Source organism: Corvus moneduloides, chromosome 14 (genome assembly GCF_009650955.1).
Source record: "Corvus moneduloides isolate bCorMon1 chromosome 14, bCorMon1.pri, whole genome shotgun sequence".
Classification (NCBI taxonomy): Eukaryota; Metazoa; Chordata; class Aves; order Passeriformes; family Corvidae; genus Corvus; species Corvus moneduloides.
Genome location: NC_045489.1, coordinates 9,888,112 through 9,914,917, shown reverse-complemented (window position 1 = coordinate 9,914,917; position 26,806 = coordinate 9,888,112). Strand labels below are relative to the sequence as shown.

The 26,806-nt window shown below is 38.2% G+C and overlaps 1 protein-coding gene across 1 annotated transcript; it reads left to right on the top strand.

The window, feature by feature from the left end:
* Positions 1 to 766: 766 nt before the first annotated feature.
* On the top strand, positions 767 to 26,635 carry CUL4B (cullin 4B). Its single transcript, XM_032124293.1, has 20 exons — positions 767 to 1,921; positions 4,594 to 4,709; positions 9,238 to 9,341; positions 10,264 to 10,333; positions 10,792 to 10,865; positions 11,855 to 12,017; positions 12,118 to 12,207; positions 12,478 to 12,560; positions 13,600 to 13,667; positions 14,772 to 14,890; positions 15,735 to 15,927; positions 17,007 to 17,111; positions 17,404 to 17,514; positions 18,250 to 18,335; positions 18,897 to 19,004; positions 19,254 to 19,367; positions 20,288 to 20,393; positions 20,468 to 20,640; positions 21,176 to 21,328; positions 22,894 to 26,635. Exons 1-20 carry the CDS (start codon positions 1,396 to 1,398, stop codon positions 22,987 to 22,989), a joined length of 2,658 nt encoding a protein of 885 aa, XP_031980184.1. The 5' UTR covers positions 767 to 1,395; the 3' UTR covers positions 22,990 to 26,635.
* The last annotated feature ends 171 nt before the right edge of the window (positions 26,636 to 26,806 follow it).

Below are 26,806 nucleotides of genomic sequence, written 5' to 3'. Positions count from 1 at the left end.
TTAGTCTGTCTTTTCCTATCAAACATACAAGTGCCACTAGACTTCCCCTGAGGAGCTCTGCTGTCAGGCAGCCAGGTGTGCACTCTTGGCTGAAGACCATGGAGAACCTCCTGGAACAAAACCTCATCACTTGGTTTGTTACTTTTTCCACAGCCATTTCTCAACAGTGTTTGAATCCTAACATTCCTGGGGAGTTTACAGTCTCTTTGGTAACAGATCCACCAACATCAAAAAAGAGACTCTAAAGGCCTCCGACTTCTGTTCTTGCTTCCTGAAGTTAAAAAAAAAAAAACAAAAAAAACCAAAAGCAAACCATAGACTGTAGCCCAGTGCAAGTCCGTATGTGTTAAAATCATATCAAAAAGCTGACGCTAAGCGATTGTTTATAAATAAGTGTAAGAAAAATCATTTCCAAACCAAGCCAACAGGCCTCGGCCGCAGGCTCCGGGGGGCCGAGCTCCCGCGAACCCCGCCGCGCACCGCACTGACCGCGGCCGGAACCTGCGGCGAGCCCGAGGCGGGGACGGGCCGGGTGAGGCAAGGCGGAGCCCCAGTACGGAGCCCCAGTACGGAACCCCAGTACGGAACCCCAGTACGGAACCCCAGTACGGAACTCCCCGACCCCGCACTCCCGCCACGGGGGGGGGGCACCGCGCCATGATCAGTTCCGGCGGGGCCGACAGCGCCAGCGGGGCTGGGGGCGGGTCCTGGGGAGGATCCCGGGGCGGTCCCACCGCCTCCCGGCCGCGCTTCCGTGCGCCGCGCCCCGTCATGCACGGCGGGCGGATGCGCCGCCATTTTTGCGCTCCCTCTGCTGTGCAGTGACAATAACAACCCGGCCGGGCCGTCCCCCCTCAGCGAGCGCGGGCACAGGCGGAGAGGGGGGAGCGGGGCCCGAGCGGAGCGGCCGCGGGGCAGAGCGGGAGGTGTGTGGGGCGAGGGGCTGGAGCCGAGGCGAGAGGGAGCCGCGCTCAGCCCTCCCCGCTGCTGCTCGGCGGAGACGAGGCGGCCGGAGCAGGAGGGGAGCGCAAGAAGAAGCCGGGGGAGCGGGCAGCCGTGGGGAATTCTGCTGCTGGAGAGGAGAGTTGAAAGGAGCTGGTGGGTGGCGAGAGGCAGGAACGGAGACGCTCCGCTGGGAAAGGAGTAAAAGCAGAAAGGCAGAGATAAACTACGAGAAGAACCAAAGTAATAAAGAAAAGGGGAAGAGGAGATAAAGTGATTCCTCCGATAAAGAAGAACGCGAAGGAGAGGAAATACGGAAGGACTCCACTGATGAGAAGGAGGAGTTGAAAGACGCCCCCGAGAGACAGCAGAGACTGACTTTAAAACTCTACCCCTCTTTTTGTCACACCACAAGGATTTGATGCCCCTCAGCCTGTTCACTTCTGTGTGTTCATGTTTCCCACAGGTTTCTCTTCCCCCAACCCCCCAGCTGCAGCCCAGGAGGTCAGACCTGCCACTGATGGTAACACTAGCAGCAGCTCCTCCTGCAAGAAGAGAAAGTTAAATAACAACAGCAATTCCGAAAAAGAAGAATTTGATTCCATTTCCTCCTGCACCTCTTCTCCTTCCAAAAACACCTCCTCGTCATCTTCCTCTGTCATCACCACTTCCTCGTGCTCCTCCTCAGGGGTCGCTTCCTCCAACCATCACCTCCAGAAGAAGCTGCGCTTTGAGGACTCCGTGGATTTTATTGGACTCGATGTGAAGATGGCTGAAGAGTCTTCTTCCTCCTCCTCTCCTGCTGCCTCTTCTCAGCAGCAGCACCAACAACAGCTCAAAAATAAAAGCCTTTTAATTTCGTCAGTGGCTGTGGGGCACCATGCAAATGGCCTGACCAAAGCTGCCTCCTCTACTGTTTCCAGTTTCGCCAACAGTAAACCTGGTTCTGCCAAGAAATTAGTGATCAAGAACTTTAAAGGTAACAGGCAATAATTTGTCACAACCTGTGGGGAGCTGACACTCGACTTTGTGTTTTGTTTTCAGCTTGAAAACCGGTTCCTTTTAAATAGCTCCAGGTTTTGCAGGAATTGCTTTTCTGTGGTGAACATTTCTTCACTTTTGTAAAGGGGAATAGTGATTTCTGATGTGTGCTTGCCTGGTCATGTGCACATCTTGAGTTGCACTTTGCTGCTTGGAATTATTTTTTGGACTCCCTTCACTCTGTCTCTTGAGAAGGCCTTAATTTGTATGTTAGGTGTAAGGTTTTACTACCTGTGTAAATCGCCTTTGTTTAAACTTTTAACATTTGATACCTCTTTTCTAGTAATCCTGATTCAGGGCTTAGTGTATATTTTAGCCCAGTTTATGATATGTCTTTGCACAGAATGTGTTTTTTTAAACTGGCCTTGAATTTACATGCCTTGCCTCTATCCGTGTTGTCTGTTTATAGGATAATCTGCCTGTGCTTAGTTTTAAATGTTGAAACTAAGGTGATTATCTGGCTATTATGGTGGATTTCCTTTCTGGTTTTCCCACTTGCCTTTAAAGTAGGTACTTCAGATTTTTGCAGAGATTTTTCCTTGTAATAGCCTCACTGTAATTTTTAACTGTAGTATCTTTTCTCTGTCTTAGCTTGCTCTTAGTTTACAAGTTTACATTATTTTATAAATTCTCTCAAATCATATGTTTGAAATTTTTGAGTAATGTTACTAGAGACAAAGGTGAAGTAGAGAAATTAAACTTTTCTGATGTGATGCTGCTTCATTTTCTAGTAAACAAAAATACAAATAGGGTAGGCAGAAAGCTTAGCTAAAATGCTGCCATTTTTTCCCTATAAAGATGAGGAAATCACGGGCTTTTTTTATTTCCTGCCTCTTGCTGTCTTCCAAAATAGTCCACTTTGCTTTCTTGGGTTGTTTCTTTTTCCTTATGTGTTTGGGTTTGGGGAGGGATAAAAGATATTACCAACACTAAAATTAATTTCTAAATACATAATTGATACAAATGTTCTGTAGAGTTATTGCATCAGGTAAGGATTAGGATTATTTGACCCACTGTAATGTTTTGCAGGAATTCATGATCACACTGTAACTATTTGCTTTAAGGTTCCAATTCTCAAAAATGTTCTCCACACATCCCAGCATCATCATTTAATTTGACTGATTATTTTAAAATACAAACCTATGATGCATCATAGGCTGCTCTTCAGTTGCTTGTGCACTGTTATCTTTAAGGGAAGTTAACTTTTTGCATTTAAAATACCTGTCAAATGTCATGGATTGCATGGTGCTGTGATCATCATTGCTTATGAATTGGTATTTGAACCACTTCCTTAAAAAGGATGTCTTGGGATTGTGACAGCCTTGCTTTTTATTTACTCTCAGATGCTAAACTGAATAATAATCTTAAGATTATTGTTTTTATCTTATTGTGATAGCAGTAGCATCCTTTACAACTTAAATAACTTCCTAAAATCCATAACCGTGGTGTTAACTGCTGAGCAGCATACTCGGGAGTTGCTGGTGAAAATGGGCAAGTCCATAGTCAGTTGTCTCCCTAGATCCGTATGATGCAGCTGATGTTGGGATATTCCCAATATTGTAGGGAAATGCTTGAAAGAACAAAATAATTACTTCTCTCTGTTAGTCATTTCTAAGGAAACCATAGAGCTTTAAAATCTGTTTTTTACTTTTAGGTGTGTAAAAGTCAATTTTAATGGAGTATAAACTCTGGGGCAGTTTCACCTGTTGATAGCATGAATGTGCATGTGTCATCATCTTCCCCAGATTTTCTTCTCCTTTTCTCTCCATTTGGGAATGTGCTTATTAGAACAAAAATGGTCACTTTAGGTAGTTATGAGAATATAAAATCTTAAAATAGTTCTTATATTCTGAGGATGTGACTTGGGGAATATCATAGCATGTTGTAAATGCTTTAGTCTTGTTGAAGGTGCTGCAGAGCAGGGACATCTCTAGAAAAGAGCCAGAAAAAATAATGGTCAGATCTGGGAAGCTGGAGCTATTTGAACATTAAAAGAGGCTTAACTCTAAAAAATATCCACTGGTCAAACCCAAGAAAGACATAAAGGTATTCCTTTAAAATTGGAAGGTTTTCCTTGGGAACATAAAGCCTGTGTAATAATTACAGTTTTTCCATGAGTGTTTCTTGAGGAGTTCTTTCCAACGGTTAATACAGAGTTGAATTAATGAGCAGTAAATTAAAAACTAAGATACACACAACTGTGTATCTTTTAATCCATCATTTTCGCCTTTTACGTTCCCTTTCTTTTGGCTCTGCTGTCCTGGTAATGAAAGATTGTAATGAAGGTGTAGATCACTCTTGCTGGTTTTAGCCCTTCTTCAGCTGCTCAGGCACAGAATTGTGATTTTTGTAAAACACACATGCACTTTGGGCTACAGGTGCTGTGATGTGTATGTGAAGAGCAATGCTGAATTACTACAATGTGTTACTCTTTCAAATGTAAATAAGATACTGCTTTTGCACAAATGCTTTCTTTTCATGTAAGTATAAATTAAAAGCTGGACCATCAACCCATACCTCTTTTCCCTCAAAGCTACATTCTTTTCATTTCTGTAAAAGATTCTGCTTTATCTAAATATTTTCTCAAACTTTATATAATTTCTTTTAAAGATAAACCCAAATTGCCTGAAAACTACACAGATGAAACCTGGCAAAAACTGAAAGAAGCTGTAGAAGCTATCCAGAACAGTACTTCAATTAAGTACAATTTAGAAGAGCTCTATCAGGTAAGTGCATTAAGTAAAAGCAATGGGGTAGGGCTTTTTTGTTTTGTTCTCAGATTTTTTTGCTTAAAACTCTTGATATGGTGGTAAGAATATGGCATTTTGCTTGATAGCAGCTTTTGTGATTGAAAAACTTGTCACCAAATAGTTTCTTCATTTTAAAAAAATGAGTAAAAATTTCACAAGACCTAGCATTGAACTCATATATTATTCTTTTACTTGCCACAACAAAATCCAAGGTATGGTTTCCCTTGTGGCAGTTGATGAGAATTAAATAAGGCAAGGAGCTATATTCCCTTTTCTGTTTAGGGGGTTGTGGTGTTTATCTGCTAAAGGAGAAATGTGGAATCCTCAAATATTGGTGTTTAGGTAAGAAAAAGATGATTTATATTAAAATGTCATTTATTTTCTGAAGAAAGTATCTGTTCATGATCAAGTATCACAAATCACTTAAAAACTGAAACTTTTTATTGACTTCTTATAGGTAAGTAGAACACCATTTTTCCTTGATGAATTGTGTTATTTTTGTTTGATTGTAATTTTCGGGCATTGCAGCATTCTCTCTATTCTAACAACTGAGAATCAAACTTTATTGCCAACAACAGCTCTGATTGTTTTTTCTTAAATATCTTAGGAAGTGATCAGATTGAACTGCATTTCCTAATGCTTTTTTTATAAACTCCACTTCTGCTTTTTCAGCTGAATGTGTTGGAGAGATTTCCCCCTGCTTACCTTTTCCCTACTAACGTCACTTGTGGTTTTAGCAGCATAGCAACAGTGCTGCTTTAGCTGGGTATTAAGAAGCACTTGAACTTTTTACTCTACTTTTAAAGCCTCTATTACCTGGTTAGTTGTTTAATTGGTTCCTCTGTATGTGTATATAGCCTTCTCACCATCTCTTTTTAGTGTCTCTTCTTCCCCTGCCCTCCCCTTTTCAACAAAAGCTGCATTTGTATATGGGGAAAAAAAAATCCTATTTGTACAAGGCTTGGGAACAGATTTAAGGAAGAATAAATTGCTGCTCCTCAGTCCAGGGCATTCTTAAGATCACTTTAATCTTTTATAATGTTCAATTAATTAACTAAAAATACTGCTTTTTTAACAGTTTGTCAGAATAATGATAGTATTGTTATTTTTGCAAAACTTGGTGAAAGTGATAGCAAATTACAACCAGCTGTACTGGCTGATACTGTAAATTACTTACTCTAGAGTAACAGTGCAAATAACTGTTAATTAAATGCTTGAAGGCTATCCAAAATTGTTAAAAAATACAAAGTTCTGTTGAAATCCTTGCTTCTGTTTAACAGTGTTGCTTAAATTTCTGCTGTCTTACCACAAGCTTAATTTAATGTTGCTTGTGGTCAGAAAACAAAAAATAAGCTTTTTTTGTTTTAAATCTCAGTGATTCAACATTGTTATTACTTAGATACTTCTCAGTGAAACAGAGTGCAATCAAGTATGGTTATTTTAATATAAATCTAAAAATAAATGTCTTGATTTAAAAATAGTAATAGGAATCCACTAGTGTTTTTAGATGCTAACTAAACTAATGTCATTTATGAACAGCTGCTTGGTAATGGATCTGATCCCAAATATGCCTTGGCAGACACCATTATCCAACATAGAGGGGAATTACAAAAGAGTCTGCAAAAGTTCTCCTGCACACCTCCAAAGAAGATAATTCTTTTTTAAATTGATTTAAGCTTCTTGCATTTGGTTTAACTCTTGTCTGTGTTGGAAAAATCCCACCGGGAAAACATTTTGAAGCTTTATTTCTTTGCGAGACCCAGGCTTCGTACTTGCTTTGTTCCTCCTCAGCAAGCAAAATGGTTCCTATCCTTGAGTAGCTGAAGTGCTACAGAATTGAATGCTTCTTTCATAGAGTAATTCTCCTTACATTAGTACCTGAAAGTAGAGATCTAGATCTTCGGTACCTGATACATAGCTATTTTTTTTAAATCAGATATAAGTACTTCCGGAAAGTTCCGATTTTTCTCTTGTCAGAGTTGTGTTCAGTTCTTTTTCCTTACTACGCAAACCCAGGTTAAAACCCAGATGCTGTAGTTAAAAAAAAAAAAAAATCAAAACAAACAGAAAACCACATCCAACTATATATATGTTACACAAAGGAAATAGGGCTCTTCTTTGGATTTTCTGACCATCATTAGGGCACAGATTCCCTGATCAGAAACATGTTTTTCACTAATTCAGAACATGATAATTTTGTGAACTAAAGGCCCTAAAGTTTTTACGTGTATTAATGTTGATACATTTTAGATACAATCAGCATTGTCTAGCACTAGTAATTAAGCGAAGCATAATATTGTAGTAGGGAGTTAATCTCTTAAAAATAAGCAAAGTTCACAAAATTAAAGCATTTCTGTGCATGTCATCATCAACAAAGATGCAGAAGTTTTGTACTTTATGTTCAAACCCTCAATCCTAGTAGACATGTTAAACACTTTTGGCATTTCTGATAGACAAGTGTAAAAGCTCAGCTTTATATGAACACTCCATAAAAGTAGGTGTATATTCATACATGTGCCTTTATTTCACTGAAAGTTAATTGTGTGCATTTGTCCATCTACAATGCAGAGGTTAATTCTTTTAAGGATTTAGAGCAGCATGGTTAAAGAGTACTTGTTTGATAGACAGCAGTTGTAACAATGTTGGGATGAGGTGATCAGAAGTCCAGGAAAGAGGCTGCTGGTGTCCTGGGCTGGTGGGTTGAAGCCAGAGTAATGGTGGTTCTGTAGGTGACAGGCAAGTTCCATCCAAAACATTCATCTTCCCAGCTCTCAGTTGGCTTCTCCAAAGTGGAAGAAATTAAGAAACCTAGGAAGATTGCATTTGCTGAAGTTCTGATCAGGCTCTTCAAGCTCAGTGTTTTCCATCCCCTTGTTCTTCTGAATCAAGTATGGGGTTATATCCTGGTTTGCTGCCTGAACCTGATTGTACAATAGCAGAATAGAGTTGAACAGTGCCCATAATCTGCTCTGAACAGTGAACTATAGAATACATTTTCCTATTACTCTATTGTATTTGTTTGGTGTTTCTTAAGTGTTGAGGCTGAGAGTTAAAGCTGTTGCTATTTCCAAACATAAGGATATGTATACTTGGGTGATAATTTTGGCTTTCCTTACAGTCTTCATTCAGACCTGTTTTGGTCTTAACTGGCACATTCACTCTCTTGCTATACCTGTTTACTTCTGACACTAAGCTCCTGGAGGTTTGGGGGTTTTTGTGGTTATTGTTGTGTGGGATGGTTTTGTTGCGGGGTTTTGGTTTTCATGGAGGTTTGGTTTGTGTTTGGTTGGAGTTTTTTTAACTCCTTTGTGTGCTAGAGCCAGTATTAGATGTAGTGCACTTGCACTCAGAATGGTTCCTGTTGATATCCTGGGATGAACCAAGGAACTCTTTTTTAGCTATTTTGGTTGTTGCTGTGCTTTTAGTGGTGACTGCTCACTGTCTGCTTCTATTTGGACTGTTGGGAAATATTCTGGGGGAATTTCAGTGTAATAGCATAGATCTGCTCTGTGCACTTCTGAACTATGCAGTCCCTCCATGGTTGCCTGCAGGTGCTAGGGAACAAACTTTACCTTCCAGTCCTTTATGTTTTTTCCAAAGAGTTGGTCATGCTAGCAACTGAAGTCTTTTCCAATAAGTAAATAATGGCACAAATCATTAATTGAAAATCATATATGCCTCTCCTCTAGCTTCTCCAGGTATTTTACAGAATAATTGCTTACTGCGTCTTTCACCAGCCTGCAAAGTTGTTTAGTTGCTTTCAAATTCTGGACATGGGTATGAATTTTAGAAGTCTTGAGATACACTAATGGACTTAAGAATGACTGTTTGCTTGATAGGTCTCTAAGATGTGGCCCCATTCAACTTCTTTTCACTTCTTACTGTGAGCACAGCAATAATTCTTCTAATACTTGATGAGATTTAGAAATCTGGGATTGTCATTGTAAACATCTGGAATGTAGTCATGCTACTAATATTCAGGATTGTAATTAAACTTATTCAGGCATGGAGTTGGTGGATGGATAGATAAGATAGATTACATACGTGTATATATATGTACTTTTGGGGACGAGGAAAGGTCTTCAGAAGGAAACTAAGCTGGCAGTGCTTTTCCATTAACATCAGTGTGACTTGCAGAGCACAGCAGTTAATAAAATTAAGACCTTAAGTGACTGCTTTGAGGTATGAAGCCTAGTAAGATACTGGAACATATTAAAATACCATCTTTGGTTTCAGAGATGCCAGTCCTGCAGTTCCACGTGAAAGATTGACACTCCAGCTAAATGGATAATCTGTGAGCTGTTCAGGGCACAGCCTGCCTTTGTCTCCTGTTACCATTGCAGAGTCATGTCTGTCTGGTGTTTTTCATGGAGCAGTTAACTGTGTTAAAAGCTGTGAGAAGCAGAATTCTTGTCTGGGAGGGGATGTCCCCCTTTCTTGTAAAACCGCATGTAAAAATATAGCAAGATTTTTTAGTTATTGTTTCTCTTTCTCTTTACTTCAGGCTGTTGAAAATCTCTGCTCCTACAAGATCTCTGCAAATTTGTACAAACAATTGAGGCAGATCTGTGAAGACCACATTAAAGCACAAATTCACCAATTCAGAGAATATCCTTTCTTTAGCTGTTGACAAGCCAAAATTGTTTTACCTGCAAGTATATGGTGATGGATTTCTTTGACTAGTTCATGACATTAGGCCATGGTAATCTGAATTCCTAGGATTTGTGTAATTGGTTTTGTGTTAATTTCTTTGTGGGACCTAGGAGAACACTACTTGTTCCTTTATGTCTGTAACCATTGGAAAGTTTGAGAAAGTTTCACTGGTATTTGTAAAATACTTTGACATCTTACAGAAACTCGTGTTAGATTTGCAGCAAGGCTTAAAAAGCCTTTATTGACTGTATCATGTCAGGGTTTTTTATATTGAACTTTCCAAGCTTAGATAAAGTGAAGAGTCTTCCAACAAGTAGCTTTTGGGTTTTTTTGGAAAAGTAATGGTGGTTTGGCAGCATGTCAGGTTCTGAGGATCAAAATGTTTTATTTTCAGAAGTTTGGGATTGCATCAGGCTGAGATCCTGTTAAGTGGATGTTAATTAGTTCCAGAGCTGAATAAAAGATATGCAGTGAGCTGAATAAAAGATAAATTTGAAGGACAAAGTTTATTTCTTAAGGTTAACTGAAATTACAGTGTAGTTGTGAGCTCTTACATGTATTGGGTATTGTTGGTTTTTGAGGTATGGGGATATGTACGTTTGTTCCATTCCCCAGGGATGGCAGATTAAACAAAACATTCAAAACTATTTAGATAGTTTTTTAAAATTTGTTCAGATAATTTTGATTTCTCATTATTAACACAAAGGCCCTCATTAAAAAGTAAAAATAAATGTGTTGCAAGAAATTAACTGGTTCATTCTGAGAGTAGGTTGAGTTTGTTGTGCTCTCTGTTAAGTGTCTTTAAAAAATAATAAAGTTGGTTGATTTAATTGCTTACACCACCCATTAATCATGATTTTCTTAATGATTTCTTCATGGATTCATTGGATAGTGTCCTTTTTCTAAAGAAAATAGACAAATGTTGGCAAGATCACTGCAGACAAATGGTAAGTTTATCTTTTTAAGGAAAACCAGTTGCTTTGTCAGCCTGTTTTGCTTAACTTTGTTCCTTTTCAAACTTCTGAAACGTCTTAAATTTATGTAAGGTTTCTTTGTGATATACAGCTGTATCTGGTTTGTTAGAAATGAATACTTGCCAGTAGTGTGTTTCTTAGCATATGGGTCTGATCTTGGACACACACACACCCCTAACTCCTCATTGTCAGTTTTATGCAAGCCTTTCTCCTTTATTAAAGGAGCTGTTCTGTTACACAGAAATATGCAAAGTGTCACATTGATCACCTTGCAGGGATTGGCAGAAGATGTTAAATAAATCAGCGGTGTCCAAGAAAGCACTGCCTGAAACCCATTGGTGGGATTTCTTGTTGTTGTTGAGCATAGTTGGTGTTGCTCTTCAGTTTTAAGAGTAAAATGATTGTGGCTGTTTTATTCCTTCTCGTGACAGATTATGATTAGAAGTATCTTTTTGTTCTTGGATCGAACTTACGTACTTCAGAATTCAATGCTGCCATCTATTTGGTAAGGGCACAAAGAATTAAATTATTTGGGGGTGCATTTCAAACTATTGCTTGTACCTTGCTGATTTTCAGGTGGATTTTTTTAATATAAACCTCCTAGTGACCTGTAAATTACGCGGTGAATGCAAGAATGCTTTTTGCAAAGGGAGACTTAAAATTTATTTGCCATAAGTTATAGGATTGTTCTAGAATAGCTGTGATCTCAAATCTCAGTGAAGTAGATATCAGCCTCCAGTTTGCACAGTTAAAGGAAGGGGCCTGGTCAGCAACTGAAGTGCAAGGGTTTGGGGTGCCCAGTTACTGCCTTAGCATGCACAGTATTTCAAGTTCTGTAAGTACTTTGAAGGAAAGAATTACTTAAAAGCAAGATATGCTTTTTTGGACTTCAACTTCTGCTCCTTGTATTAATAATTAGTATATGCCCTACTGTTCTTTGGTACCTGAATTACTTTGCCAGAGATTGATGGAGGGCCTGACTTTTCCTAAGAGTGACCATACCCATAGTTTCAAATTCATGGAAGGTTTTAACTGGGACAGTCAAAGCAGAGATCCTTGTCATTCACATCACTGAGTTCTTCTAAGCCGTGCCTAAGAATTAGAGATTAGTAAGTGATGGACAAAATAGAAATATTGTCCAACACCATAACCATGGAATTGGAACCCAGGATGATATTTTTCTTTTCTCATGAAGGTTGGTGTTCCAACATCCTGTCGACCAACTGAAAAATAAAGATGTTGCGAAAGTTACGTGGTTATTTAGGAAAATATACCTGCATTGGTGTTTAAAATCTGTAGCTTCATGTTGGTGCAGTGTCATGGTTTATTTCAGTGTTCATCTATTTGTTCAGCTTGAGTGATGTGGAGGCAGAGGAATGAGGAATTGGAAGAATGCTAGTATTGGCCTCTATTAGATCTAGATCATGTTGTAATAAGATATGTCTGGGATTTATTCTTAAACAGTTTATTGAGCAGTCTTTGTTTTCTTTTTAGGGATATGGGGCTAGAATTGTTCAGAACTCATATAATCAGTGATCAGAAGGTTCAGAACAAAACTATTGATGGCATTCTTCTGCTGATCGAGAGGGAAAGAAATGGTGAGGCTATTGACAGGAGTTTACTGCGAAGCCTTCTGAGCATGCTTTCTGACTTGCAGGTGAGTAAACTTGTTTCACCTTTAAACCACTAAATAGCTCAAATTCTTATTTAGTGCTCAGTAAGCTTTACCCTGGATTGCTGTCATGTTGTTTCCCCAGATTTATCAGGACTCTTTCGAACATAGATTCTTGGAAGAGACTAATCGCCTGTATGCAGCAGAGGGACAGAGGCTTATGCAGGAACGAGAGGTATTTCAGATGTTTAACAGTATTTGTTGTGCCTAATGTCAAAGCATGTGTCAGGGAGTAGAAATATTCTGCTGCCTTAGTGTATAAGGCAATAATGTGACCTTTGTTTTATAGTATTCTGAAAAAGGAAATGCACGTGCAGTTGCCTTCAGTCACAGTGCTAATGATTTCTGCTTAAAACTGGAGCTGCTACTTCTGTCAGACCAGTATTGTGTCTCTTTTTCTCTTCTTGTTGTTTTTTAACATACAAAACTACTCTGGCATTTTCAGGTTCCAGAATATCTTCACCATGTCAACAAGCGCTTGGAAGAAGAAGCAGACAGAATAATCACTTACTTAGATCAGAGCACACAGTAAGTGTAGTCTCTCTTCGCCTGGTGGTATGAGCTGTTCGGGCCCTCTTCTGTTGAGGGCCATTTAAGTAGCTGCAATTTATTTCTGTTACTGACTGACCATCAAATGCTTTTCGCTTCCCACGGTTCCATGTTTACAATGAAGCATTGTCTTGGCTCACACAGCTAATAGCCTTTTCTTTTAAATCACTAGTTATTTTGGCATAAATGTTGTTAAGTATTTGCTTGAAGAAAAATAGGCTGCCACTCCCAGCCCAGATGTCTCTTTCCTGCTGAAATGTAATTAATCAAGTGTTGTCCTACCTGAAAAAGATAGGACTCGGCATAGAAAATTCTAAAGCTAAATATTCTGAATATTTACAAAAAATATTTGCATGTGGAGTCTGGGAAATTATTGAATAATGTCATTCTTCAATCTTTTCTACTTAGAGGCAGGATTTCTTCCAACACAGTCAGGTGGAGGTCTTCTAACATAAAGCTACAGCTGTTGGGTCTGAGAGAAAATGTAGGTCACTAATATCAAGACCTTTCTGAGAGAGAGGTGTTCTACTGCTACTGTCATACGTTTTGATTTCCTTCGTCTCTCAGCTGTTAAAAGTGTTTAGCTTGTTTAGTGGCTTCTGTCTTCCATGCCAGCATTAGGGACCAATTCTCTATTTTGTTTTAATACCTCTTGACTTGAGGTCATTTTTCCTTGTTTTGTTTCCCAAGACATGAATGCCCTCCCACAGCACAGGATTAGGCATATTACTTGATGAATTCTCCCCAACTTCTTCACTGATGGAATAATTGTCCAGCTGCCTACAGGTCATGTACAACAGGCTTATTGTGTGAATTAAAATCTTCAGTCAGCAAGCAGAAAAAAAAAGATTGTTTACTGGGGAGAAAAAGGATAAATATGTGTCTAATCATTTTAGGTCCTTGGCCACAGATAATTAGAGCACTCCCAATGATAATGTAATTAACATAATCACAAAAGAAGGATTTAAAACTGTCAGTAATGGAAAAAGGAAAATAATTCTAAACATTTCTTCTGTAGGAAGCCACTAATTGCTACTGTAGAAAAGCAACTTCTAGGTGAACATTTAACAGCCATTCTTCAGAAAGGTAATCTTTCTTCTTTATAGAAGTGTTTCTAATTACTGCTTCGGGGCTTTCAGTTCCTGTGCTGAAAGAAAGCGATGGATTTGGGTGCTGGGGGATGACAAGCTACATCATTCTTTAACTCCCTTTGCTCCTCAGTTCCCAAAATAGCACTGACTATTCTCCTTGTTGGAGATAAGGGGACACTGTGCTGTCTTCTGATACACAGCAAAGCAAAAGGAAAATTAGAACAGGGGGCTCAAGTTCAGTATGTTAAGTGACATTTTGAAGACTTGGAGGTAAAGAAAGGCGTAGCCTTTGAATTATTGCTGTAACAGAAAAGGGAGATACTGAGTACTTGCTGCTAACAAAAAGCAACTTGTTTTTAAAATGTGTAATTTGAGCTATGCAATACATTGCCTCAGTTCTACAATGGTCTCTGTGGGGTCAAGTAACCTTCTGTTGATCTGAGAGATAATCTGGAAATAGAAACGGGTGCAGCAAGAGTTTAATAATACAGCAATCAAGTCCTTAATAGCCTGATTCTGAATGAAACAGGTATGTGAGCATCTTCCTGCACATCTGTAACAAACTCTTCCTTGAGTGGAGTATCAGACTTTACCCATCCACTTTCTTAGAACCTTGTTGTAGAGCATCCGGCCTTCTCCAGAAAGTTAAAAAGTGATGGTGAAGATATTTCTTGAAGCTGCTTGCCTTCAAGCATCTGTAAATTTTATTTTACAGCTGGAGTTGAGAGTCAGAGCTGTCTTGCCAAGGAACTTTTCTTACAGATCAGTACAATGTAAACTTTTCAAATCTTTAGGGAATAGTAAAGCAGAAGTAAGCAAAGATGTTGTGATAAGGTTGTTATGTAAAGTACATGTAGCCTAAGTGCAATAAAATCATGTGCAATAATAAGATTTTTAAGGTTTCAGCCAGTTCAGGCAGATATTTTGTGTTTCACTGTTAAATTAGGCACCTTAAAATTAAAAAAACAACAAAAAATAGCACCACTAATAGTTTGATTAAAAAATACTTGTTTTGAAGAGGCGTCTTACTGTATTAGTAAGCTGTGCTTTCTTTGGGTTACTCTGGTTTTAACTTCTATTGAAATTCTCACATTTTCAGGTTTAAATCACCTTCTTGATGAAAACCGAATTCAAGACCTGTCTCTTCTATATCAGTTATTCAGCCGTGTGAGAGGTGGAGTACAGGTTCTCTTGCAGCACTGGATTGAATACATAAAGGTACTGTTCGTAGAGCTCTGGAACAGATACCACTGTTGTATCAGTGGGGTTTATACACAGATACTTGAGTCATCTCTGTAACCTATTGCATTTTTCTAAAAATTGAAGATACTTGCTTATAAACATGTATTTAATAGACAGCTTTTGAAACATCCCAGGAAAGGTATAGTAACTGTTCTAGCCCTGTTGAAGAAAACATTGAATATTCAGTTGAATTACTGAACTCCAAATAAATTTGGAATTTATAATCTTGCTTATAGTTAGTTGGGGGGACAACTATATTTCTTCAGTAGTTATTTTAGTAAAGGCAGAATGTTTGTCTTCTTTCTGATAAAATTTCCTGTGAGAATGAGTGGTCGTTTAAGTTACCAACCAGTTGAAGTTCAAAAAGCACTTGAATATCAGTTAGGATGATTCATTTTATTTCTTGGTGAAAATGTCACAGAAAGTATGGTTGTTGTGAAAGAAGGCTTTGGAATGGCACAGGAGTACTGTTAAATAAAACTGAGTTTAGTGAGAACATTACCTGTGTAAAACCTGAGGATATAGATGATTGAAAAGGGTGTGTTAATTTTGTCATGCAAAACTCTGTTTCTTTAGACAGAAGTTCTGAATCTGTTCACTTTTTCATCAGTAGGTTTTGAATCAATATGCAAGGCCTAGGGATGATTATATAGTAAATACTTCATAATACAGTAATACATAATAAAGGAATACTTTTGTTATTAGTGGAACTAATGTGAGTGCCAGAAACAGCACATTACAAAGGTAACTTAAGGTTTTACAAGTCTTGTCATTTAAATTAATTATTCAGGCTAATTGTAAGATACGTTTTATTTTGCAGGCATTTGGTAGCACCATAGTGATTAATCCTGAAAAAGACAAAACCATGGTCCAAGAACTTCTTGATTTTAAAGACAAAGTTGACCATATTATTGATGTTTGCTTTCTCAAGAATGAGAAGTTTGTAAATGCCATGAAAGAAGCCTTTGAAACATTCATTAACAAAAGACCAAATAAGCCAGCTGAACTCATAGGTATTTTTCTTCAATTTCTTTCATGTGAGAATTCGGGTGCTGAGTTGCTGATGCACTTATAGATGGGATATGCTGGGATTGTGTGTTAGTATGTGCACAGTGCACATCAAACTGCGGATCTGCTCTGCCGCCTGATGCAAAGGAATTGTTTGGGAGGGTAACATCAAACATTAAAAGCAAACTGTTCATCAGTTTACTGGCTAGGCTATAGGAAAGTGCAGAACATCAGAGTATGGGCATTCCAGCAATTGGCTGGTGTCTACACATGAGAATACTGCTAATAATTCGATTTTTTCAGAAGCTTCCATAACTCTGCCACCAGCACATATGCACAGAGCTGTTGGGGTTATACAGAGATATCTATGGTTTAATATGTGAAAGTGAAAAGAGCTGAGGATGCACTGAACCTCTATGGTGTGGATAGTTTCTGGTTTGCAAAGAACATTATTTACAGATTTGTGCATTACATGCCTGGTACTCTGCACTTCTGAACCATTTCCCCACACAGTGAATACTACCTGGTTTGCAATTGGTTGTGCTGTTAGGCTTGTGGAGTGTCTGCCCTCCTTTTTTTGCATTAATTCCCTAACGGTAATGTGCTTACCAGACCATCTGAAATGAAAACAAACAATCTAGTTTGATTGAAACTAGAAATTAAAACAAAATAGTGATCTGCTAGAGAAATTCAGCAGTATAGTCAACACATTTAAGTAACTGATTTACATATTTTTCTTATCTTTTTGCTTCTATTACAGCCATGTCAGTCTGCAACAGCAGTGACTTTTTACTTTGAGATCACAACATAAACCAAGATTTTTTTTTCATAGGCAAAATGTTTTTAACATTGTATATGATAATTAAGATGCAGTCATTGCTTATCCAAAAAAGGATGCTAGGCTATAATATTTTTATAACTTCATAGCCTTATGAAAATGTATCAAGGTAGCTGTTACAAGGTTGATAGAAAGTGATTTCAGGATCTTTTACATTTTCAAGATTTCATAATATTAGATTTAGAAATTTTTGTTTCACTGTGATAGTAAGCATGTGCTAAACTTCATTCTTCATCACTCTTTTAGCTAAATATGTAGATTCAAAGCTTCGTGCAGGCAACAAAGAAGCTACTGATGAAGAACTTGAAAAAATGCTGGATAAAATTATGATCATATTTAGATTCATATATGGTAAGTATTGGGGGGTTTTTTGTGGAGTTGTTTAACCAGTAACATAAAGGTACTTTGAAATTATTTTTGCAGTCTGGCTACATTTTCAGGTGTTTGTTCTCTGTGGATGTGGTTTGTTGGTGTAGTGCTGTTTAACTACTTTGCCTGTCAAATTGCAAATAACAAAACCTGTGGAAATCTTCATATGAAGGCCCTTTTTGCTTTCCTGAGCTTTGAATTGGGCCTCTTGTTGGTAATGTTTGTTTAAAACCAGCAGTGCTTTGTGATCACTTTCAAATCTCATCTCTTACAGGAAAAGATGTCTTTGAGGCCTTTTATAAAAAAGATCTAGCAAAGAGACTATTAGTTGGGAAGAGTGCATCAGTAGATGCTGAAAAATCTATGCTTTCCAAACTCAAACATGGTAAGTAAATATCTGTCGGCCTATCTATCATTTCGATCTATCAGCTTTCTTTTAAAAGTAGTTGTTTTAACAGGCCTTCACAGAAGTGCTGTTGATATTTCCCCTTTCCATGAGGGCAAAAGCCTCTGTGCAAGTCCTGAATGACTGGTGGGTTTTGAGGAGATTCCTTTGCTTTTAGTTTTGTAATTATAACAGGAAAGGCAAAAACACAGGAACTTAAAGTATATCTTGGTCTGTAGGATAGAGTTGAGGTTCCCCACTGAGTAAATCAGGGATGTGCTCAGAGAACTTAAGGATGACTTCCACTTGTTACTCACTGTCAGCTAGTGGTTCTCTAGTCTGGTCTTCATTGTTTCATTGGATGTAGCCTTTGGGTGGCAAGGGTAAGGTTTTTAGAGTTTGACCTCTTTTCTGCCATCAGGACACAGTTTGTAAGGCAGCTGATAGGGATTAGAATTGTCATCTGAGTGACCGGTGGCCACCATAGTCAACGGATGAACAGTCAGGTCCACATGGAAAAACAACTGGGTTGCGAAATAGCTACCACATTAAAACATTTTCCTCTTTCTTGTTTATAACCTTATTCTGTACCTTAATTTGAAGCCAGGTCTTTATGTAAGAAAATCTGCTGAAAAAGGTCTTGCGTAAAAGTACATTCTGACACTTAGAATAACTACTCTGAGATGTTGAAAATAAACACATAAACTTCTAATACTTACATTTTTTATTTTATAGAATGTGGAGCTGCTTTCACCAGCAAACTTGAAGGAATGTTTAAAGATATGGAGCTTTCAAAAGACATAATGATACAATTCAAACAGGTACTGAGGGAAAGTCTGCTGTCTGTCCTGTCTGTGCTTTTGAAAATTTTACTAAATTTATTAAAGGTTTTTCCTGAGCAACACTGCAGAAAAACTGAGACAAGCTTCTTCAAACAAACAAAACATCACCCACAGCAATAAGAGAATTGTAAACTTACAAAACATTTTAACACCAGCTCTAAGACATTTTTAACACCACTATATTCTGATGCCTGGCTTGAAAGTTTTTGCACATTTAGTTCTGATGATTTTGTAATGTTTTGATTATAAACAATTTTTAACATTCTTTCCTCCATTCACACTTAATTAGATCTTCACCTCAGCCTGCTAAAACACTACTTTTGCTGTTTTCTTCCTGTATGGCAGTGCCTTTTGAACTTCAGAAAAGTGCTTTTTCTTTCCTTAATTTTCTTTCATGTAACTTGCAGTTTATACAACAAACACATCATGTGGTCACTTGTCTTCTCAGCTCTCACAATGCCTGTTCTAACTTTTCAGTTCTACCTGAAATATGTATAATAAACATAGCTCTATTTTAATTTATTTTGTTTCTCTTTGCAGTATATGCAAAATCAGAATGTCCCTGGCAACATTGAACTAACAGTGAATATTCTGACTATGGGTTATTGGCCAACCTACGTGCCTATGGAGGTCCACCTGCCCCCAGAGGTAATGAACATCATGGGTTATACAAGTGTTGGCCTATCAGAAATGCATCTTGGGATCCACTGACACTTGGTTTTCAATATGCATAGAGAAAGAAATGCAGAACTATCTTTTTTTAAATGAAATTTGTTTTCTTGCAATTCCTTTTATCATTCTAAGCCTTGATTTAAGGCTTAATTGATTGTGGAGGAGGGAAGGATGCTTTTAAAGTTGAAATTGTGTTTTAGTGTTTTGGAATTTTTCTTCCTTTAGATGGTAAAACTGCAGGAGATTTTCAAGACCTTTTATTTAGGAAAGCACAGTGGTAGGAAACTTCAGTGGCAGTCAACACTAGGACACTGTGTACTAAAAGCAGAATTTAAAGAGGTGAGTCTATTGTTTCTATTACTCCTGTTGTTTTGTCAATTCCAAGTCTGGGTTGTACCTTAGGGATATATGGGGAAGCTTTTTTGTGCTGTGATAGAAAACTTAACACTGTTTTTGCAATTACTTTTGATCTCCTGCTATCTTTTCCAGAGTTGGTAGTTTCTGAAACAGATGTGTTAATGTCTAAGAACATGCACCCAGTTTCTGTATTGGTGGGGAAAGAAAAGCCTGTTGGGGAAAATATCCAGTGGGTTTACCTCCAGATTAAAAATGGCCCTCATTTTTATAGTGGGGAGGAAAAAAAAGGAGCCATGTTTCTTCAGTGGCCTTACTTCATCTGATAGCATCAAGCATCTTTACAGTAAGCTTTTCACTACTGAAATAAAGAAAAATTCTGGATTGTACAAGAACGCAATTGTTTTAAAAGGGTTTCCAGTTATTCCCCTTCACCATTTCTTCACAAAATTTTCTCATTAAATAGGAGTGCTTACCACTTCAATTTTCAGAAAAATGTTAATGGTAAAACAACTATTATCAAACTTGATTGTTTCAAAGATTCTATGGTTCTTTATGCTGTGTTCCTTAAACTAATGTTTGTGTAAGATTTTGATTTAAAGGTCTTCCAAACTAATTTTAAGCACTCCGTGGTTTGAGACTTGTCTGGAGTAATCTGATGCATGTCTTGGGTGAGGTTTGTCACTGGATAAAATAGTCCAGCTTTGTGGCCTCAAGCTTGTGCTGCATTTCATAGTAAACACAAGGGACCAGTAACTTCTTTCATATTCTCAAGATCCTATAAAATAATATCCTGTTACTGAAATAATTGACATGCAAGAGTGAGTTGTTTCTCATGTTCCCCTCATCCCTTTCCCCCCCAGAAAAAACAGCCTGGTGATGTCTGTTTATTTCTCGTGTTACAGGGCAAAAAAGAACTTCAGGTCTCCTTGTTCCAGACACTGGTGCTGCTCATGTTTAATGAAGGAGAGGAGTTCAGTTTAGAGGAGATAAAGCAAGCCACTGGGATAGGTTGGTATCAAAAACAAATGAGTACTTCCAAGTGTTCTTACTGAAAAAACCTAAACAACTTGTTTCTGCTTTAGAGGATGGAGAGCTGAGAAGGACACTTCAATCTCTGGCTTGTGGCAAAGCTAGAGTACTGACTAAAAGCCCCAAAGGCAAAGATGTGGAAGATGGTGATAAATTCACATGTAATGATGATTTCAGACATAAGCTCTTCAGGATAAAAATCAACCAAATTCAGATGAAAGAAACGGTATATTTTTTTTAATCCTCTGGGGTTTAGATCCTTGGGTTAAGAACCTTGTTGCCTGCCCTTTTACAAGCTTTTTTCCTCCTGGTTGTCATGTACATAGTGGTATCTCTGTCAGAGTTACATGTGTAATTTGGATGACAGCACATACCTAACAGTGGTGATTCAAATGTGTGTCTCTGTACTAAGACACCAGTGATGCTGGATTTCTCTATAAGGTTAAGAGAAGTTCCAATTATGAAATGCTCTTTTCGTCCTTTATCATTCCATGGAGCTTTACTGACTGTGAACATGGAAAACTCACTGCGGACTTGTTTCTCTGACAGCCATCCAATGTAAAATCGGTGCAAAGGTTTTAATTCTTTGTACGAGTGGGTTTTTTAATAGACAATCAGCCTTCGTATTTGTAAAGGGTTTATGTCAGATATTTGACAACAGGCATTTCACTGTCTTACACTGAGAATTGTTATAGAGATAGAAAGAATTGTTTTGACAGCGCTGGTATTCTCATTAAAACTTTTCTGAATGGATCCTTCAGGTGGAGGAGCAGGCAAGCACTACAGAGAGAGTATTCCAGGACCGGCAGTACCAGATCGACGCTGCCATTGTGCGGATCATGAAGATGCGCAAGACACTGAGTCATAACCTGCTTGTGTCAGAGGTCTACAACCAGCTGAAGTTCCCAGTCAAGGTGGCGTACTGATTCTTCTACTTCTAAAACTTTAATAGTTCTTTTTATCTTCCCTGGCCTGCCCTCAGTTAAACAGTGCTTCTGTCTAAAATATGCATCTTTTTGGTATTAGAAAGGGCAAATACTCGCTTTCAGGAATTTATAAAGTGCCAGTTGTTACTGAAACCTATTTCCAAAGGATTTCAGCCCTGGAGTTTGTTAGCAGTAAGGGAGCAGCTGGCTCTCCTTGTATGCTGCTGTTCCACTGTTTGCAGTGTTCTGGCAAGGCATTCTTGGGCAAAGGAGAAAATGCTTCAAATCTCAAAACCAATTCTTCGTTACAATCTGAACTTGGTTGATACTTCTGAAGTACAGTGGTTTTTCTAGATGGATTATACTGGTTAATATATATACACACACAAATAGGAATAAAAATAAAATATTGGTGAATGTCTCAAAGCTGAAGAAGCCCACAGTTGCAATATAAAATGACTGGCTTATTACTGTCTCTGTCCAGCTTTGTGGCTCACATTTGTGCATGCACAAATGCACGGCTGGCTTCAGTATAAAGTTGGTGACAAAGAGATGAGAAGGGTCTTTGCGTGTATTCCAACAAGAGCATTTATTGTTTCTACACTGTGGAAGGTTACAGAGGCAAAGGTGAGAACAATGGCAAACTCTAGGTTTTATCCAGGAGTGGGGAAAAGGCAGGACTAGGGAATGGGGACCAATGGGGAAGCTCTGGGGGAGTGACGAGGCTGACAGCCAACCGGGGGAGCTAAACGGAGTAGATTAACATAACAGAACAAGCATCTTGAGAGAAGCCTTTCTGGTCACCCTAACCCTGACTGGTAAGTCTTTAGCACCAGAGACTGTCTTACCAAGAGCTCTCTCTGTCCCTTGTGCCACAGGCCAATCGGCCACCACACTGGCTCATTGTGTACAAATGGAAATGGGTTTTCAAACAGACAGCGGTGCATTGTTGGAATTCAAATATGTAGTGCTTTCTATCAATGGAAATGTAAAATAAAAGGTCCTTCTATCTCATTCCATTGTATTACCACATTGAGTGCCTGCCCGCCTGTAAGTATTGCATAAACTGCAGTTGGGCTTTGTAAGATTATAGCAGATTATTTAAATAATTTTCCTCACCCGTTATCATGAGGCATTTTTATAAAGTTCTTCACCCAGCAAAATCACAGGGCACCCAAACTGTTGCAAAACTCATTTGCTTCAAGAGGAAATGAAACCATCTTTTACTGGCTAAATGTCAGAAATAGAAACACTTTGGTATGTGATGCACAAACTGCACTTCTTTAGAGTTCAGTTCAAAAACAGCAAATATCCTTCCTTTTTGTAAAAAGTCTGTTTAGCTGCAGGTGATGAGCCAGATTTGTAACTCTCTCTTCCATCAGTTATACATTGCAGACTTTAGAAGCTCTGATACTTTAAAGGATTTTTTTTAAACTGGGAATTCTGTTTCCTCAGCCATCTTGAACAATATAGATATTTGGCTCAACTGGAAAGAAAGAACCAAGAAGCATTGACTGCAAAGTAATAATGCTGACATGTGCTTTATTTTGCAGCCTGCTGACCTTAAGAAGAGAATAGAATCCTTAATTGACAGGGACTACATGGAAAGAGATAAAGAAAACCCGAATCAGTACAACTATATTGCATAAACATATGTTGGCCTTTGTTTTACTGCACACTTGGTGTCCTACACAGTTGCCAGTGGATAAACTAGCCTGTTGATCCCGTTAATTGACTTTTTATACTACCGATGATTGAATGAAAGCAGTGTAATGGAAAAGTATAGTAGAGTGGACTTCTTTCAGTGGTTAACATGCCCATTTAAAGAGTACTATTTACATTTTAAGAAGAATGCTGTTGAACTCTTTGCATGTTATTTAGTAAGATGTGCAGAAAGCTGAAAGAAAGTACCTGGTCTTTCTGATTCCATTTGTCTCTGGGTCTGAAGAGGAGTCACTTGATATATGACAGATATCTTTCATATCTTTAAATGGAAACAGAAGGTTAATTAATATAAGAAAATAGCCTTTAAAATGCTTAAACTGCATGCAAACTTTTAATTTACTGTACAGAATGCATTTCAGTTATACATACCATTGGTTTGGTTGATGCCCACACTTGGATTTTTTTCTCTTGAGGGGGGAAATGGGGAATAAGCCAAGCTATGCTTATTGCTGATCTAATGGAAAATATTCTTGGTTGAAATTAAGACAAAATGGTACCAGTATAAAATGATTGTACAAAGTTTGCAGTGTGGGCATGTATACTGTATATACAAACACCATTCTTAAATAACTGCTACAACAAAACAAGTTCAGATTAGATTTATATGGCTTGCCTGTGAGACTTGGTGTTCACCTTTGGGAATTTTAAGCATAAAACAGCCATAATGGAAGAAGTGACAGTTTTTACTAGTCATGGGTAGGAGGCCTTCACCTCTTGGCAGCAATACTCTAGAATAAAGAGAATCTATTTACAGATGAAAAGCCACACTGTTTTTGTGGTAAAGCTGTAAGAACAAAAATTGCAAATGGATTTTAATACTTGTTTTGCTTTGCAACATTCTAAACTTGAACTAACCTCAAGGTTTAGACAGGGCAGCTCTTCTAAGACTGCCCTGCTTTGGATTGCTTTAACTTAAAGCTTTAAGAACTCAGCCCTAGAGCCTAGCAGGCCTCCTAGAACCCAGAAGCCTACCTCTCATATAGTAAGTTAAGTATTGCTACAAGGCATCTAAAATATATTTTCTTAGATGACCAGAGAGCATTCTTTGCATCTTTATAAGACATGGGAGAGTAAGTCACTTGAATGTAGAGCTTTGTTTCAACAAAATACACTTTTTATTGCTTATAGCAGCATGTGCCAGGAATATATGGGAAAAAAAAGGTGTCAGCAGAAAAGGAACTCCTCCACGTACCAGTTCTTCCTTACCCAGCCAGGCTTTAGACCTACGATCAGCTGTGTTGCAGAGCACAATGAAAAACCTCATCCTCTTTCAGGCACTGATAGTCCTGGGGAATACCAGATATCTCTTGAAAGCAAGATGTTACTTTTGTTTAATGGCAGTGTAACTTAGCTCTCTATGACCTATAACTTCTATCACTGTGATCCCTCATTCAGGGGTGCGCATGTGTGAGAGTGTGTGTGTGTTTTCTATCTGATACATCCCACCCTTAGTGCTTTTTTTAATCTACTGTTTAATTCCATATATGCTCCAGCCATGTTTTCTCTCAAGCTCTTTTGTATGCAGTTCTCAGCTGACACATGAAGCAAATGTGGGTGGTTTTTTTCCCTGCTAAATTATTTGCAGTCATCCTCAACTAACTGTCATACAGCTCTTTGTGATCTGCAGAAAATCCACCTTGCCCCTTGACACTATTGCAGCATAACCACTGGTAGACATCCAGGGCCACCCCTGCCTCTGTGAGACAAATACTGACAGTAGAGTTATGTGGTGAGAACCTTGAAGACTCCTCCTGCAAATCTTCAAGTATTAGTTCAAATAGAGATTTACTGGGGCGGAAAGAATGCCCCCCACCATAAAAAAACAAAAGACTTCTGTGTTTTGCATTCAGTGTTCCTTTTTCTTGTATGTGTTTTGTATCTTCAGCCAATAAAAGATTCCTTTTAAAGAGAATTGGAGAAGAAGCATAAGACTTAACTCTTTGGGAGACAGGAGATGATATATTGAGCTGGTTCCATTCAGTCTGTTGTAGCATATAAATCTAACACCACTACATGTGTGAACACCTGTTGTGGCAAAACCCTCCCTCTTTACACAAGTGTCACATTCAGTCAAATGAATTGCAAAGGTCTGTAGGTTTATTTCATTTTTATCCTGTCTATTTCAGTAACTTAAATGCAGAAAATTATACAGAAAATGTCCTCAAATCTGATCAGAATTCACAATCTGAGGCAGACCCTAAGCGCAATCTAGTTAAAGCAACCCAAAGAATGGACTTTGAGAACCCTGGCTAGGCCAGGAGAGGGGTGAGCAAGGGGAGGGGAGAAGGCTTCTCCTTGTAGCTTCATGGGTTTTCCCCAAGAACTTGTTCATCTCTTCTGCTAAGGTCTCGCTCATTCCTGGTTAATGACAAAGCTGCAGCCAAGATTTGTCGTCGTACAACTCCGCAAATTCTTGCTGGGATCATGTGCCTGCTTATTGAGCCATATATATCTCTGTAAGAAAAAACTGAAGTGGGCTTGGACCACAACTCATCTGGCTAGAACACAGCTTGTCTGTTTGGCCACACATTTTTAATCTTGACTCTTGCATGCAGTTTATAGCACCTTGTTCATAAGAAATTGCAGTTTATTCTTAGAAATATATATTTTAGGGTTTTTAATCTTTATACCCATAAATGGACTATTTTTTTGTCTTGGCTGGTTTCAAAAGTGACCATTTTGTTTAAATGCTGTAATTGCAAATGTGTTGTAAACGTTGTTTTGTTCTATAGTTTACACAAAGGTGCCAAAGTAAATAGCTAATAAAAAAAAAAAACAAACCCTAGCAAATTGTTAAGTTGCTTTAGCTGTTCTTCATATTTTGGTCTCAGCTTTTTTTTTTTTTTTTTTTTTCTGTTGGCCTTTCATTTTTCCCTAGACGTATCATTTGCCCTAATGTTTTCTTTTAAAACAAAAAAAAAAGTGCATCTAAAAAAAAGTTCAAATACCACTTTTTTTTTTAGTGCTCTCATATAGTAGGAAGAACATTTTCTTCGAAACGTTACACTAAAATTGTAAGAGTACAGCAGCATTCAAAAATGTAATATACTTTTTGTATAACAGTCTTGAGAGTGTGTCTGGAGTTGGGGGGAAAAAATTAACCCTGTTACTTTCCAGAAGCCTCTTCCCTCAGCTACCAGAATATGAAATTGTGCTTTTTCACAGCATCAAAAACTTATCGTTTATGCAGACTTGCAAACAGGGCATGTATCACCATTGCATCCTTTGATGCAAAAAGCAGCAAAACCTTTTTTATGTTTCATAAGTCTGATATGGGTACAGAGAGTCTTTCTTAAGTTGGTAAATAATGTAAATACATGTCCTTTCAGAGAGTGAGTCTGTTATCTAGGTATTTTGTGTCATTTAATAAATATTAAACAGTTTTGTGTTGATAAACTCTTGTGCGTAAAATGCCTTCTTACTCCAAGTTCTGTATGTTGGGCTTACTAATGTTTATGGCTTCTTTAAATTCTTTAGCTTGTGCTCTGATAGCAAAATACTTGTTTGCTACTTAAATATAATAAGTAGTTCCTTATTCATTCAGTCATTAAAATCCCTTGAGTTTTCTAAGTGGCTTCCATTCCTGAATTTTTATTGTTTTGGGTTTTTTGCTAAGTCTTCTATGGTTCTTGGAGGGGAAGGAAATAAGCATCCTTACAGACTCTGAATCGGGATTAGAATGTGTACAAGTGGCAGAAATACACAAAAATACTGGAGGTGGTGGTTTGTTGCTCCTAGAGG

Excerpts from the sequence above, each read along its gene's own strand:
- CUL4B (XM_032124293.1), top strand. The coding sequence starts at position 1,396 with ATGTTTCCCACAGGTTTCTCTTCCCCCAACCCCCCAGCTGCAGCCCAG. Across the intron at positions 9,342-10,263 it reads CAAATTCACCAATTCAGAGA|GGATTCATTGGATAGTGTCC; the intron begins ATATCCTTTCTT and ends TGATTTCTTCAT. Across the intron at positions 17,515-18,249 it reads GCTTTCCAAACTCAAACATG|AATGTGGAGCTGCTTTCACC; the intron begins GTAAGTAAATAT and ends TTTATTTTATAG.